Below are 14,139 nucleotides of genomic sequence, written 5' to 3'. Positions count from 1 at the left end.
GAAGGAGGACATTTTGAAAACATTCTTTGAACGTTTCATCTTAAAACAAATTCGTTATTAAGTAAGTATCTATCGCACTTATCTAATTCAAATAAATACAAAACTCCAGTTCCAAAATAAATGAGTGTGATGTTTTGTGTCAATGTAAAACTTAGGTTACAGTAACACAAGTTGATATACCACTTTCAAATCGATTCTACCGATATTGTTGAGGTTTCAAAATATTGTGTTGAATTATCCCAAAAAAGTGACAGATTTTGAAAAGAAAAAAAAAATTTTTAAGTGCTTGTAACTCATGAAGTACGTATACATACAATACTTACGTTAGCTTTTGACTGTATCTCCGTATTCCAAAAGCATATCAACTTTTTACCATAATAAAACACTTCAACAAAACATTATAATCGTTGAACCTCAGAAGAGACTCTCCCTTGAATTTTATTAAAAAAAAAATACTAATCTGTTTTTTTCTTTCCACTGTATGAGCTTATCGAGAGTTTCTTATGCATTTTTAGTCTTACCGACTTGACAATAAATAAAGAATGGAACCAAAGCCACCTAAGTAATATTTTGTTTTTATAAAAATGTATTTACTTATCTGGTGTTTTCCTTCCTGTGAGTTTATTTTTTAACGGATTTTGAAAATTTTGGAGTCAGCATATTGCAAAAAAGTACCGGTTTTAAAAAGTTTTTGTTCCCACTAGGGTGCTATTTCAAAAAACTAGGTTATCCTAAAAAATTAATAGTTCATTACATTAAATGCTATTTGCCATTAGACTAGTAAAGTTTCATTTACAATTTTTCCTATGATTAAGTGACCCGGTAAATAGTTAAAAATTAAAAAAGAAAAACAAAAAAATTAGAAAAACCTATCTTGAATTAATCCTAAAAATATTTTTATTTAAGGACCAAAGTTGACATTACGTTATAATATTTTTGTATGAAGTGAAAAGTAAATTTTACTTATGTAACAAAATAAATTCATTGAAGGAATAAAATAACCAAATTAAAAGAACAATGTTTGAAACTTATTACGCCAAATATAATTTATTATTATCAGATATTCTTTTTAATAATTAAACAAAGGGACAAAATAAATTATGTCAGGCTGTTGGTTTACTACTTCCCGCACCCAATCTATATGGGCATTCCAATTGGCCAATGATTTAAGATGGTTTTAAGATTGGTTGTTTAAACGTTGTATGCTGGAAAGCGTGTCGATTAGTAAAATTCAGGTCTATACAAGTCGGTAAGTAGGAATATTGTATTAAGATTTAGCAGCGGTACAACACTATGCCATTTCAGATGTCCTCAATTAAAATGGATGTTCTTATTGAGTGGGATGATAAAACAATTAATGCTAGATGCAGGCAGCCTCTAGCCGATAACATTGTTGGTCAAAAGTGTTTTCGTGACAACTATGTTCCTGATAGATAAACCTAACAGTAACACTCACTTAGCTGAGTTGACTAACATATTAGCAGGTGACAAAGTGTCAGTTCAAGCAAGTTTAGGAATAAGCGAATTAGACGAACCTCATGATGATGTAAATGACCACTATGATTTAACATACAGGCAAACTTGTAAAGGTACCGCACTGCAAAGCAGTTTTTAGCTCATGCTTTCAATGTCCCATACTTCTTTGTTTTAAGCACTTTCATGAGAACGATCCGAATTGACAATGACAATATTGTTAGTGACATAAATAGATTCCTCCGTGTGGAATCCCATTATTGTTCCCAGAGAGTACCATAACGCACACTTGTTAATAAGTAAAATCTATCAAATTAAAACCAAATCAATGTATCAACATGAACTTATCGTTAAACAGACCATATTTTAGAGCAGTAGGCAGAACAAATCAAAGAAAAGATTAAAACTGATGCCCAGATTGATTTTACAATTTTTACTGACTGTTTTGTTCTCCAGCAGATAATAAATTTACCTATTTCAAGGGATTGGGTGATGTATTAGAAAAAAAGTACGATCGTGTTTAATAAAAATAAATAAAATATAAATAAAAATTCTATCATAGCTTCTGCTCTTTTTTAAACTTTGCAAAACTACGAGAATTTAAAGGTAATAGCTCTACATTTTTTTCTCCCTATCACGGTCAATATGAAGGGGACTGCACACATATTTTTCAAAACCAGTCATTTGGAAACTCAATACCGCCATAAAACGAAAATCTGGAAGTCCCACAACTCTAACAAAGTTAAACAAGAATCCCAGGCCAATATCGTTACAAAAATACAATGATTTAATGACACTATGTACTGGTAACAAGTCTCCTGAGGATGTTTTGTTCTACAGTTCGTTGCCACACACAGAAACATGTAGGAATAGATGTCAGATTTAAGTAAGACTTTCATATATATTTATTACATATTCAGCATATTCTTTTAAAATAAACAATACCGATACAAACAATGCCTGGTTGGATGTACAAACTAGAACTCCTATGGTTCTTACGAAAGGGCCTGCCCATCTTATAAAATATGATTTTTAATGAAATCGGCATAATTAAAAAAATAGTGTCCCATTATTCTACATTGACTTATCCACACCTTACCTTGAAAAAATAGATTAAATTAAGCCACTAGTATCTGTGGTAAAATTATATTCAACAAACGTGCAATACAAATATTAGATTGATTCATTCATATAAAATAAAAATCCAAAACTATAACAGATTCTTAAATTATATTATATCATTTGTATACTTTACTTAAGTTACTAATTTATTTTGGAATCGATTTTTTTTGCTCAATACCAGTAAGAAAATGCAGTGTAATCTTTTTAAAAAATGTAATTAATATCTAAATAAAGAAATTTTCGAAAGGACAAACAAAAATTATCGATATGCTTTGGTAGTCGCCTTAACAATTTCATCCGGTTGACTTTCATTTTTCACTTATTCGTATACACTTGATTCTAGCACACACCAATTATTGCGTTCACGTGCAGACCATACAAAAATCTGTTTAGTAATTTTGTTACTAAAGAAATCACATCGCTAAAATATATTAGGAACTAATTTTTAAAAAACGACAAAACCGTTTTACCGGATTACCGCTTACCACTTTCTGGTTCTAAAATACAAAAAAAAAAACAATGAAACCCCTTTGCGAAAACCGAAATTTGGATGCTAAGGGTAGTGAAACTATTGCGAACCAGTTTGATTTAAACTTAATCATTATTTTCCATATGAAAAAAAATCATTTATGAGAACTGCGATAATAATGACAGTGTCGTCTGAAACTAAGGAAAGCCGGCTACATTAATAACTTAGCCAATTCTTACTCGTTTTCCATTTGGACGAAATGAGGGTATCCATCAATCACTAACAATACCTCCGATGATGCCCACACCCAAAAAATGCGATATATTCTTTCTTAAAGTATTTCTTCAACGCAATTATTTCGTAAGTTCCTGGAATCGAAAATGGTCTAGCTGCGGCATATTCCCGGGAAGGCCTGTGGGCGAAACTTGATCATTGAAGCGCATCTGCAACGCTTACATAACCGCGCACGCTTATGTTAAAATCGCTTAATAACTACAATTAAGTGGCCAGCCGTTCGGCTCGCTGACGATCATACGATAAGGGCTTATTGTAAAAATTACATAGCGCTACACTAAAGCAGGTAAACCTAACCGCGTATATTGTGCAACGCGTGTTTGAAATGTAAATTTGTTTTATTAGGGACGAACATATTCGCCTATCACAGCTTAAATCGACTATAAAAATAATTAAAAGTAAAGATGGGTCCGCAAAATGTTACAATATTTCACACACACAAACATAGAAAAACAAACACAACACAAAGTATAGAAATCGCACTTGCTGCTAGGTTCGTCATAGATAGCGCGATAGTTTCTATAATCACAAAAAGGTTTTTATTTCTTTATATGCCCTCTTATTCTTACTTCTATACTTTAAGTTACCTTTGTTCATTGTTCATAACTCCACTCCACAGAGAACAATTGTTAATTGATTTTTAGTTTAGTCTCGTTCAACATGGTACAAAAATGTTTTGGTTGTGTTTTTTCTAGTTTTCAAGACTTGAAATCTGTGGGAACAGCTTTAGATGAACGATTTTATTGGGAAAAAAGAACCAATATAGTCAGATAACCGGAGGAACCTTCAAGCTGATTGATAAAATATAGTTTTCAAAAAATTGTTAAAAATATTACAAAAATTAATATTCTTTGCAGTGCAATTATTAATTAAGTTCAGATCGTTTCCCGTGTGTTTTCATACAAATTATAAATTAAAGTGTCCAAAAATTGAACCAATAAATTCACATTAAAAGACGCATAATTTATTGAAAACAAAAATTACCGGCTCTAGAGAAATTATTCTAAAGAGCTGATAAAAAATACTACATATCAAATTAAAAAAGTTTAGCAGTTTTTTTTAGCAATATTTGCTTCATTTTTATATTACCTGTAGTTGACAGAAATTAGTTTGAAGCCATCAGCTTAAGATAGCTCAAAAAAATTCAAGGTATCCTGCTTCCGACTTCTAAACAAAATTCAAAGATTTGACAACACAAATTCAATCATATAGGCGTTGTAGAAACGGACGTCTCATAAACATATGATGGAATTTATGGATTATGAATACTGTAAAAAAAATCCAGTGAAATTTTTCCTAGGGTAGCTGGTAGAAGCTAAATTCTTTAAATTACATTTCGTATTAAAATATAATCGCGGAAATTTCACGCGAATCATATTGGAAATAATGAGAAGTTATTTGGAGCGCCCTCCATAAAGGCGCTTCTCGTGCAGATTTGGATTTCTAATCTATACGATAAAACATACTTATCAGTATTCGAATCTCAAATGTTTTTGGTGACACTAGGTTGGCAGAGGTCAACCAAGCGAGGCGGTTGATATACAAGCTGACATTTCGAAGGAGATGCTACAAAATACCGCAACGACACTTCCGAAAGACTCGAAAGGTTAGCCGTACGTGCGCGTCATTGGCGTACTTTAGAGCATCGATAAGCAATTGTAAAGAAGTCTTGTCAGAAAATGAAGGAAATGCAAAAATAGTGGCTTGGTTGGTTACCTAACAAAATTAAATTATGTATATTTTTGGAACAAGACCTCGGTTAAGATTTCAAAAAAGCGGCGTACCACCTATTTTGTCAAATTGAATTTAAGCACAATATATTACTTAAATAAGAATGATTTGATTACAAATGTCGTTATGTTTGGAACTTTATTGCAATTTGCGTTATATAATTTAATGTTTATATTTTTAATTCGAAATTCCTCATATTTTTCTAACAGCTACATACACATTTTTCTTTATTTCCGCGCTGTATGTTAGTTATGTATAACAATTGAGATCCTAATTGTTACAATGGAAAAATAACTTTAAGTAATTTAATAATTAAATTTAATTAAAGAATTAAAAAGTTGCTAAAACGTCCAATTAAAACAGAGGTGAAAGGCAACAATGTTGCCGTCCAAGTATAGGATACGGCAGCATAATAATAGTTCATCAGTATATCGTCAGACAGATCATCCCGAAGCGACAAGATAGAAAAATACGCTCTACTAATTATTTTTACAGACTCCATCAACATTTTTAAAAACGTTCAAGGGCTTATCAAACACGCATCATTATTACAGTTCGACCAGGAGTAGATCAATTGTACCCAATTAATTAAAACATTATTTTTGTCGCAAAAACTTAGAGGTCAGGGTGGGTACCCAACCAGAAATTTTAGTGTCGTTCCATGACCAATAGAGAACCCAGAACGCTAGATCAAGTAAAGTATCGATCGATACACTGCTACGAAAACAGCTGATCACAATGGACACAAGAGGACCAAACGCGAGATGTTTTTTGGAAACCTGTAATGTTGTAATGTTTAAACGCGTTTCAAAAATCTTAAGACAGGGTTGGCTGATGCCGTGGCGCTCTTAAAATGTATATGAAACCACTATAATGTTAAGCGATCGTCTCAAAATCAACCCTACCCAAACTGTGAGAATGGTGTTTAGTGGTGGTAACGTGATAAAAAGTGATCGCGCCGAAGATCAGAAAATAACTCTGCAAAAATTCCTTTCCTCCTAAACAAATTCATAATCGGAATTCTTCCTACGAATAATGTTGGAAATATAAAAATACTAGCTAGACTTCGATAAATAAAAGGTCTAAACTTTTGTATAAAATAATTTTAAAACGAACAAAAAATGAAAAAATGAAGCATGAAGTTTTATTATTATAAAACAGAGCTTTCCTGGTATAAGGTATAAATTTACACACACGTGTTATAATACAGCCTGTTAATGTAAAATGTAAATTTTTTTTTGTTCTGTGCTGCGTATATAAACACAGAACAACTTTGCGACGAGCGAACACGTGACGTATAGCCATGCGCGAGACAGGGAAACTCCAAGTTGATTCCGCAAACTTCTAACGACTGTCCTTAAGATTTATTTATGGTTATCGCAAAGGCCAAACGTACTGGAAATTGTAAGCGTTTAAAATCGAATCGCAAATCAGTCGGAATCATCCTACCTTTAACTGCAAATTGTGTTTTGGTAATTCAGACAATTCCATTGAATTTAAAAACTCCGTGGGATAGTTGACTAGGTCATCCTGGTTTATAACGGTGTCGACTGATTTGAAAGAAACCAACTGTCCTCGACGAAAATTCTGAATGGTCGCATTGAGACCCTCGACATCTTTATTTTTCGCCGCCAATATTGCTCGTTCACCCAGCCAATGGTTGTTGTACTTTTGCGCTATACTCGTAGATGGGAAAACACGCTGAATAAGCTCCTTCGGTCGAGGTGTCCACTGCAACTTCATTATTTCCAATGTCTAACAACTGCTTCGCAAACACATTTGCAGTTTCATCTTGTTGCAAAAATACTGGATTGGAGTGTCTTTACATACTGCACAAATTCGCAACAGCAACAGTTTATCGGGGAATAACTGGAAGAGTCTGACGAAAATCACCTGACTCCAGAATCATGGCCCCACCAAAAATATTTTGGCTGTCACGAAGATCTTTCAACGTTCTGTCCAGTGCCTCCAGTGACGTCTTATCCCAACAATCCCAAACATTCAATTTGCATACCTGTAGGATCTTAGCCATTGTGCTATTTTTTGCGATTTTGAAAATTGGTGTTTCGGTGACTTGCATGTTTAATGGTAATTTCGAGGCAGAATGTGCAATTCGCCAGCGTTCTAGCAGTGTCGCAGCTATTCCAGAGGAAGCCAACGCCAAAACAATGACATTAATAACGTTTTTCCGGTTTCTCCGAGAGCATCAAGGACATAAATTCCACCAGATCCACTGTTCACAACTTCCATCAAAATGTTGTACACAATTCTTTGTTATTGATTTAATTGTGGAACATTTGTACGAACTGTTTCGGCCAATGCTTCGATGTAGCACTGTTGTTCTCTTTGCAACTCGTGGTTTAATGCATCGTTTATATGGGAAAAAGAAAAGGGCTGTTTTTAGGGTTTTCCTGGCAATTATTATGATTTTTTTTCACATTTAAACCTTCCCTAGACCTCCACGAACATTTCAAAACCAAGATAAGATAAATAAATAAAAATAAATTCATAAAACTTAATAGCATCACAAAAATTAAGTATTTTAAGTATCATAAAAGTCGATCTAACGGTGAAATCCGCTCCGCTTATTCATTGGGCGCCATTTTAAGAGTGTGTAGTACCGATAAATGTGTAACCGCCCTTTACAGCCAAGCATTTATGACTCATACTGCGTTGCCGCTTTTTATGTATTCAGATTATCTTTCATCTGCCCGCGCATCAGTTTTAAAAGTGGTCCTACTAAACGCGCGTTTTAGTCAAAATTTAAATTTTACGACCGTCGGTGGCCAACAGCCGTATAAAAAGCGTGCCATATGGGGGTGGGGAATACACACAACCTGATTAAGATACACGCCATTTTAGCGTGTAATAGTTCCCATAAAGTAACCGCCTAAATTGGGCCGAACGGTTTTCTCCTCTCGCGTGCGATTAAATCGGATACACGCGAAGGGAAAAAGCAAAAAAGAAACCGAGGAGCTTTTTTTACGAACGAATACATCCAATAATCGTTCGCATAAACTCCAAAGTGCGATGTAAAATTTAATCAGAGATCTCGTAAACGTGTCCCGACAACGACGGCCGTATATACGTAATTCGATAACGAGATCAAAGTTATATTTGAAATTACTGGGGACTCGCTCGGAGTTAGTTCTGGCAAGCCTGGCAATAACGTAAAGTCGCACCTATGGTGTCGAGCGCGGAACAAACAATTTCAATTGCAGATTTAACTTATGGATACGCGAACAGGGGCGTAGAACGTGAAACGCTTCGGGAGGCGCGTAACAAAGGAAACCCCGACCATAGGTAATATTGATCTCTGATAAACTTTAGTTAGACCTCTAAGTTCAAATACAAGTTTATAATAAAAAAAAGTCTTTTCACCCCAAGGCATCGATAGTGGCTAATTGGTGTAGCTCGTTAGTGTTTTTTTCCATTGCCATTAGACTTAGATGGTTTTTACGCTGCCGGTGAGTCAATAAATCTACCATTATACGGCCTTCCATTCATGGCTAGGCAGATCTACTGTAAATTAGGCCGACGGCCTGTCTTTGTAATGGCCGAAATTCGTATTCCATACATTTTTAATGGTTGATTTCGCCATGGATTTAGCGACCCCACAAAAGGGTTCTGATCCAATCATTCACCTGCGCCTGACGCCTCATCGCGGGTTGTTGTTTCAAAACCCGCTTCAAAATTTTACTAGCACTTTACTAGCATAGTAAAAATGATTTTTGAACTCATCGATTTGTATATTATCAACAACTCAAATCTAATGTACAATGCCGCTAAACCTTTTCCGAAGAATAGGAAATGCTGTGGCACAGATATCACCGACATCATCGGTAGCTACATATGATTAGTTCGCTTATTTAGTTACACAATTTTTGCATAAACGCCTGTCTCAGATCGACTTAACAAAATATCAAAGTTTAGTTTTAGTTAGTTGGACGCATAATATTTTCTGCATCTTTATATATGATGAAATGAAACTCTTATGTCCGTATTTTTATATTTTTAAACTAGCTTTTTAGAATATTTTTCTTCAATTCAATTCAATTAAAAGAACTAAACGTATGATATATATTTAATTCTTAAAGCTTCAATTTATTTTATTTAATCATGATTTTTATGACTGTTGGATTTTTCGCAAATAGTCTTTTAATCTGAAAAAAGTAGATCTATTGACGAAGGGGTGACTATACCAAATATACCTTATTTGGAATACGGTAAGCACTTCTCACCACTCTGTACGTGAAGCAAACCTGTATGGTATTTTTGTAAAAATTCTCAAATATTTAGTCTAGACTAGCATTAAAGCAAAAAACTAAAAATAATACTTGAATCCTAAATCTATCTGTTTCTATAGCGCATCAAATAAACAATTTTGACGTTCGCCTGAATACGTCTATTTGTAATTATTCCTTATTGAAATACGTTGGCAGCTCACATGCATTGATAATATGGAGGAAAAAACAGAAAAACCTGAAATCGGGAAACGATATCATTGCTGGGACGATGTTTGCTTCATTGTAAGAATCCCAAAAGTGATTGCGACGGAAACGTCGGAAATTGACTCGGATACGAGCATACACGAGTATATAAAGAAACGCGAACTTGAAAGCAGGGAAGAAGCCGCGACAACACGCGACAAAGGTACACTTCAAATCCAAAATTTCCAAGCACGTGGTTAGATAATATTTAAACTCGTTCAGAAACAAAGATCGAAGTAAAGCCACGAGCGACACTGCGACGTTTTAAAGATGGAAAATGTTTAGAGTTTTCGGATCGCGTTACCTTTGCTAAGAACTTCGTCAGGGACATCATTTTTAAAGCGCGAGCAGCGACCAAGAACATTTTGTATGAGGCAAGTTGGGCAATGACTAATTTTTTAAATATAATTCGTAGTAATAACAGCCCATATAAAAAGAACGCTTAACTCATTGTTAATAAAAAACTGTCGATTGGACAGGTTTAAACTCAAACCGCATCTCGAGATGTCAAAATGTCATTACCAATTTGCACATCGAGTAAAATATAAGACAATTTTACGTTTTGCTGATTAATATGTCAATCACATTCTTCTTGTGGCTTGTCAGGTCCTTTTGACGTTGGCACTTGCAGGGGCAAGTTGGTCTCTCACTTCAGTCGTTCTGGACTGCGCATTCCGGTATATGTAGTCCTCATCCAAGAGATTTATTTCGTTGCTACTCCTCCACGTCTCTCTAACTTGCCCTTCATAATAAGTTGAAGCTCTGACGACATGTGTCCGATATGACAGTTTATGACACTTAACAGTTGCCCAGAGTTCGCGAACCGATCCTGATCGCCATTAAATCAAATTAATGTTGTGGTTTTTCGGTCATGAAAAGCTTATCAAGGAATAGTTGGAATTGAAGAAGCAGGCATACATTCTTTATGGATGTTCTAATCTTTTCTTTCATCTGATTCAGAATTGAAAGTTTTGAAATAAGAATATTCTATTTTTTTATCAACGCTTGAGGCGGGTCTGCTTTGGATATAAGGTTATTTGCATTGCGATCTTGGGAACGATCTAAATTTTTCAAATTTTGGGTACGTGCGCTCATGAATGTAATCGTGCTGTTTTGCAAAGTGGTCGTAGAAAATGTATAGTATGCCAGCACGTTGATAATCTTCTTTAGTCATTCTCCTTTATTGCATAATATACTCTTCTCGGAGTCTAATGTTGACACAACGTTAGTTTTGACATTTATGTTTTGACAACAATATTTTTGGCATTCATGGTGAAAAAATAATTCTCCAAACTGAGGAGTTTTTTGCAAGAGTTTGGGTTGGGGATGTGCTTCGATAAATTTTATCATTATTGATGCGACAATGGAAAATTCACTTGGATCGTCACTATCTAAGACCACTTTCGACGAACATCATGTGGACACAACGGAAAAAGCAGATGTTTCTGTTCCCCTAAGCCAATTTCACAGTAGAAATATTGCGGAACTATTCCTCAAGAACCCAATTGACGAATCATCGATGGTTACTCTGGAAAAGCTACATAATGGGGAATTCACCAAGCCGGGCAATGGAACAGAATTAAGTTTCGCGTCTAGCGAAGTCCTAATAATCGACCACGTAGCAACGTGCCGCGATTTCTTAGATATCGTGACTTTCGCAAAAAAATTGCTGAGGGAGGTTTTCAAAGATTCGCAAAAATTGTCCAAGGTATACAACAGGCGTTTTCACAAAATCAAATAATTTTGTCTGTTCTGAATATGTTCTGAATAATAACACACTTTTAATGCATCAGTTTTTGAAAAACAAAGGAAAGAAATTTCCTTATCATTGTTGTGTTCTATGTATATCGATCTCTAGGTTATAAACAAGCAATAAAATAAGATTAGTACCAGTTATTTTCAGATATTCTGAAAAATTCATGTGGTTGCATAACTTTTAGACAATTTAAATTCCAAAAGATACAAAACTAAGATTTTTTTCTACATCATGTTCTAAAAATTTGAAATACATGGTGCTATACTTAATTTGGAGAGGACTGCTATTGTTAAAGATTATCATTTTGCCCTCTTTCCTCGTTCCTGAATACTTTTTTTTAATGGGCCTTGTAAAATTGATACCGACACACTTTCAATTTCCTTTTTGATTCAGTCTCGAGTGTTGCCTTATTGCTGAGGATTTTTTCATGTTCGGTAGGACTTCTGCAGGTTCAGGATTGGATAGTAATGTTTCTTATTGCACAGAGAAAATTTCTGAAATTCATCATTTGTCCGCATCTTACTGAACTACATCGGGTTTCATTCGAATTGCAACTTGCTCAGTTTGTATTTGTAAACTTCACAAAACACAAAATATCACGGTAAACTAACAAAATATTTGTTTGGATTATTTTTAAAAGGATTTACAAATTCCATCCTAAAATATAATTTTTTTTAACTGAGTTTTAGGCGAAATTGGGCTTTAATTTTTAAACTCGATGAGATGTCTATACGCAGAAACTGCAGCCGAAAATTAATACGAACAGTGACTTTTATATTATATTATTTTAATTTCCCAAACATCCGATTAAGCGTTTTTCGTTTAGCCGGAAAATGATGAAGCGGATAGTTCAGCCGACTCTGCGGATTTTTCCGTCGCAGACATTTACTTCAGTGGTTGGCCTACCGTCGGGACATTTTCCGCCGAAATAGGATGCGATAAGATCGAGGAATACTTAGCATCATTCTTTACCGACGAAGACTGGACATTCGCTGTCCATTACAACGGCTCCCAAGATAAACCGACTTCTTGTTTACATAACTACGAGGCCATTTTCGGCTTACCAACCGCCAGGTAAACGACGCGCGAAGATTCTAGCAAATACGCTACGCTGCTGTTCTTGTTTTTAGCTACCCCATTCCGCAGGCAACGGCCAGCGTCTATTTCACTATCGAGGTTTCTAGGATTCAACCGCCTCAGTGTTTGGTCGATGTTACCTTTACGTATGAAACGTCACGGCGCATCAATAGACCCGGCGTACACGATTTCCACGAAAAATGGCTACTCGACATTTTGGAAGCCAAAATCAAATTCTTCCAAACGATTACGTATTAAGCACAATAAGTCAATTTGGTATCTACCGATCCAATCGTTGCCATGGGCTGCTGATTTAGAAATAAACTTGCCTTTGCAATCATAAACTACCTTTCCGAAATATATACGGGGTGTCCGGATTTCGGGTGTTGTCTATGTACTATCTAGCTTATTTGAAAAGATGGATGGAGTCGGTTATCATATTATGTTTAGTCCCAAGTCAAAATCTGTCGCACTTCATCAAAACGTCAAGTTACTAACTATCGTCCACTCGAACTGAAATTTATATTAATACTTAATTAATTTCCAAATTGATATGAATCAATATTAAACCGAATAGTCTAGAGAAGTTTTGAAACTTTTCGACCTTCATTGTTTTCATCTCTCCAGTCATCTTCTGTTATCGCATTGTCTATCACGGCTTCTCTAATCCCTTTTACCAATTTTCGGACGGGTCTTTTTCTTCTTCTGTTTATTAACTAAACTAACTTTGGGCATCTTTCACAACAGGTTTGTTTCCACTGTATATATTAGTGCTCGTGATTACTCTTCCTGTTCGTCATCTTATTTGGTAATTATATTCAACCTGCTCTAGATAAACAAATTCATTTCTATTTTTTTTTTGTCTTCTTTCCGAGATTGCGAATACGTACTTCTATATCGTCACAACGTATCGCCTTTTTCCCTTGCTGAACTCTGTTACAGACTTTTTGCTGTTCTTTTAGTTCTTTGTCTTTTTTCCTACTTCTAATCTGTTTTCCTGACGTTTATATTTAAGCGTCATTACTGGTACTTTTATATTTTGTTCATTTTTTTCGTAATACAGAAAAGGGAATTTAAGTTAACATAAAACACGTTGTCACTTAAATATGAATCTCATACAAGCTTGTTGGCCAAATTCAATGAAGTGGGTCAGTTTATATACAGGTGGCGCACTTAAGAACTTTACACCCTTGTAAAATCTTTAATTATAGATCGATTTTGATAACTTTTTTATTGGATAGATCTCTGAAAAGTGCACTAAATTCTTGTTTTGCTTATTGCTACAACTTAAAGTCATGGGCAACTGAGACTATTTAATAAAAGAGAAAAATACTATTAGGGATTTAATATATATATATATATATATATATATATATATATATATATATATATATATATATATATATATATATATATATATATATATATATATATATATATATATATGGCAACTAATTCTTATTAAGCAGTATTTAGAACACAACCTTACCAATTTTTATAGTGTTTCAATACCGGGTGTTTGAAATATCGTTAAGGCTGTACATCGTTGTAAAATCTTTGGTTAGGGTAAATTTTGATTTTTGTTTTGTTGCATAGATCTCTCAAAAACGCACTAAAACCATATGTTTCTAATTATATCAACCTGAAGTCATGGCCAACTGGAACTAATTTTTAATGTCAAACATTTTAAGGGCTATTAGGGATTTCTTTAAAAATAACATGTTAAC

At 34.4% G+C, this 14,139-nt stretch overlaps 2 protein-coding genes across 7 annotated transcripts in view; one reads left to right on the top strand and one right to left on the bottom strand.

Moving 5' to 3' along the window:
- The window catches only part of LOC132699106 (rap1 GTPase-activating protein 1), a 373,626-nt gene that overhangs the window by 164,881 nt on the left and 194,606 nt on the right, over nt 1-14,139 (bottom strand). Inside the window, exon 1 of one of the 5 annotated variants that reach the window (XM_060665600.1) lies at nt 3,304-3,489. The exons of the other annotated variants lie outside the window; for them this stretch is intronic. Coding sequence (XP_060521583.1) covers nt 3,304-3,314 — 11 coding nt within the window. The 5' untranslated portion in view covers nt 3,315-3,489. Of the gene's footprint in view, nt 1-3,303; nt 3,490-14,139 lie in introns of those variants that run through there. 5 annotated transcript variants of the gene reach the window in all.
- On the top strand, nt 9,499-13,394 carry LOC132699607 (uncharacterized). 2 transcript variants are annotated; one of them, XM_060666420.1, is made up of 4 exons: nt 9,499-9,742; nt 9,802-9,953; nt 12,162-12,409; nt 12,466-13,394. In XM_060666420.1, exons 1-4 carry the CDS (start codon nt 9,550-9,552, stop codon nt 12,668-12,670), a joined length of 798 nt encoding a protein of 265 aa, XP_060522403.1. In that variant the 5' UTR covers nt 9,499-9,549; the 3' UTR covers nt 12,671-13,394. The 2 variants fall into 2 exon arrangements, with proteins under 2 accessions (XP_060522403.1, XP_060522402.1); XM_060666419.1 differs by lacking the exons at nt 9,499-9,742; nt 9,802-9,953 and adding an exon at nt 10,835-11,287.

Source organism: Cylas formicarius, unplaced genomic scaffold (assembly GCF_029955315.1).
Source record: "Cylas formicarius isolate icCylForm1 unplaced genomic scaffold, icCylForm1.1 PGA_scaffold_3__17_contigs__length_32017465, whole genome shotgun sequence".
In the NCBI taxonomy this organism is placed as follows: domain Eukaryota; kingdom Metazoa; phylum Arthropoda; class Insecta; order Coleoptera; family Brentidae; genus Cylas; species Cylas formicarius.
The sequence above is the reverse complement of the archived record's forward strand: the minus strand, read 5'-3'. Positions and strand labels throughout refer to the sequence as shown.

Excerpts from the sequence above, each read along its gene's own strand:
- LOC132699607 (XM_060666420.1), top strand. The coding sequence starts at position 9,550 with ATGGAGGAAAAAACAGAAAAACCTGAAATCGGGAAACGATATCATTGC. Across the intron at positions 9,743-9,801 it reads CGCGACAACACGCGACAAAG|AAACAAAGATCGAAGTAAAG; the intron begins GTACACTTCAAA and ends AAACTCGTTCAG. Across the intron at positions 9,954-12,161 it reads CCAAGAACATTTTGTATGAG|CCGGAAAATGATGAAGCGGA; the intron begins GCAAGTTGGGCA and ends TTTTTCGTTTAG.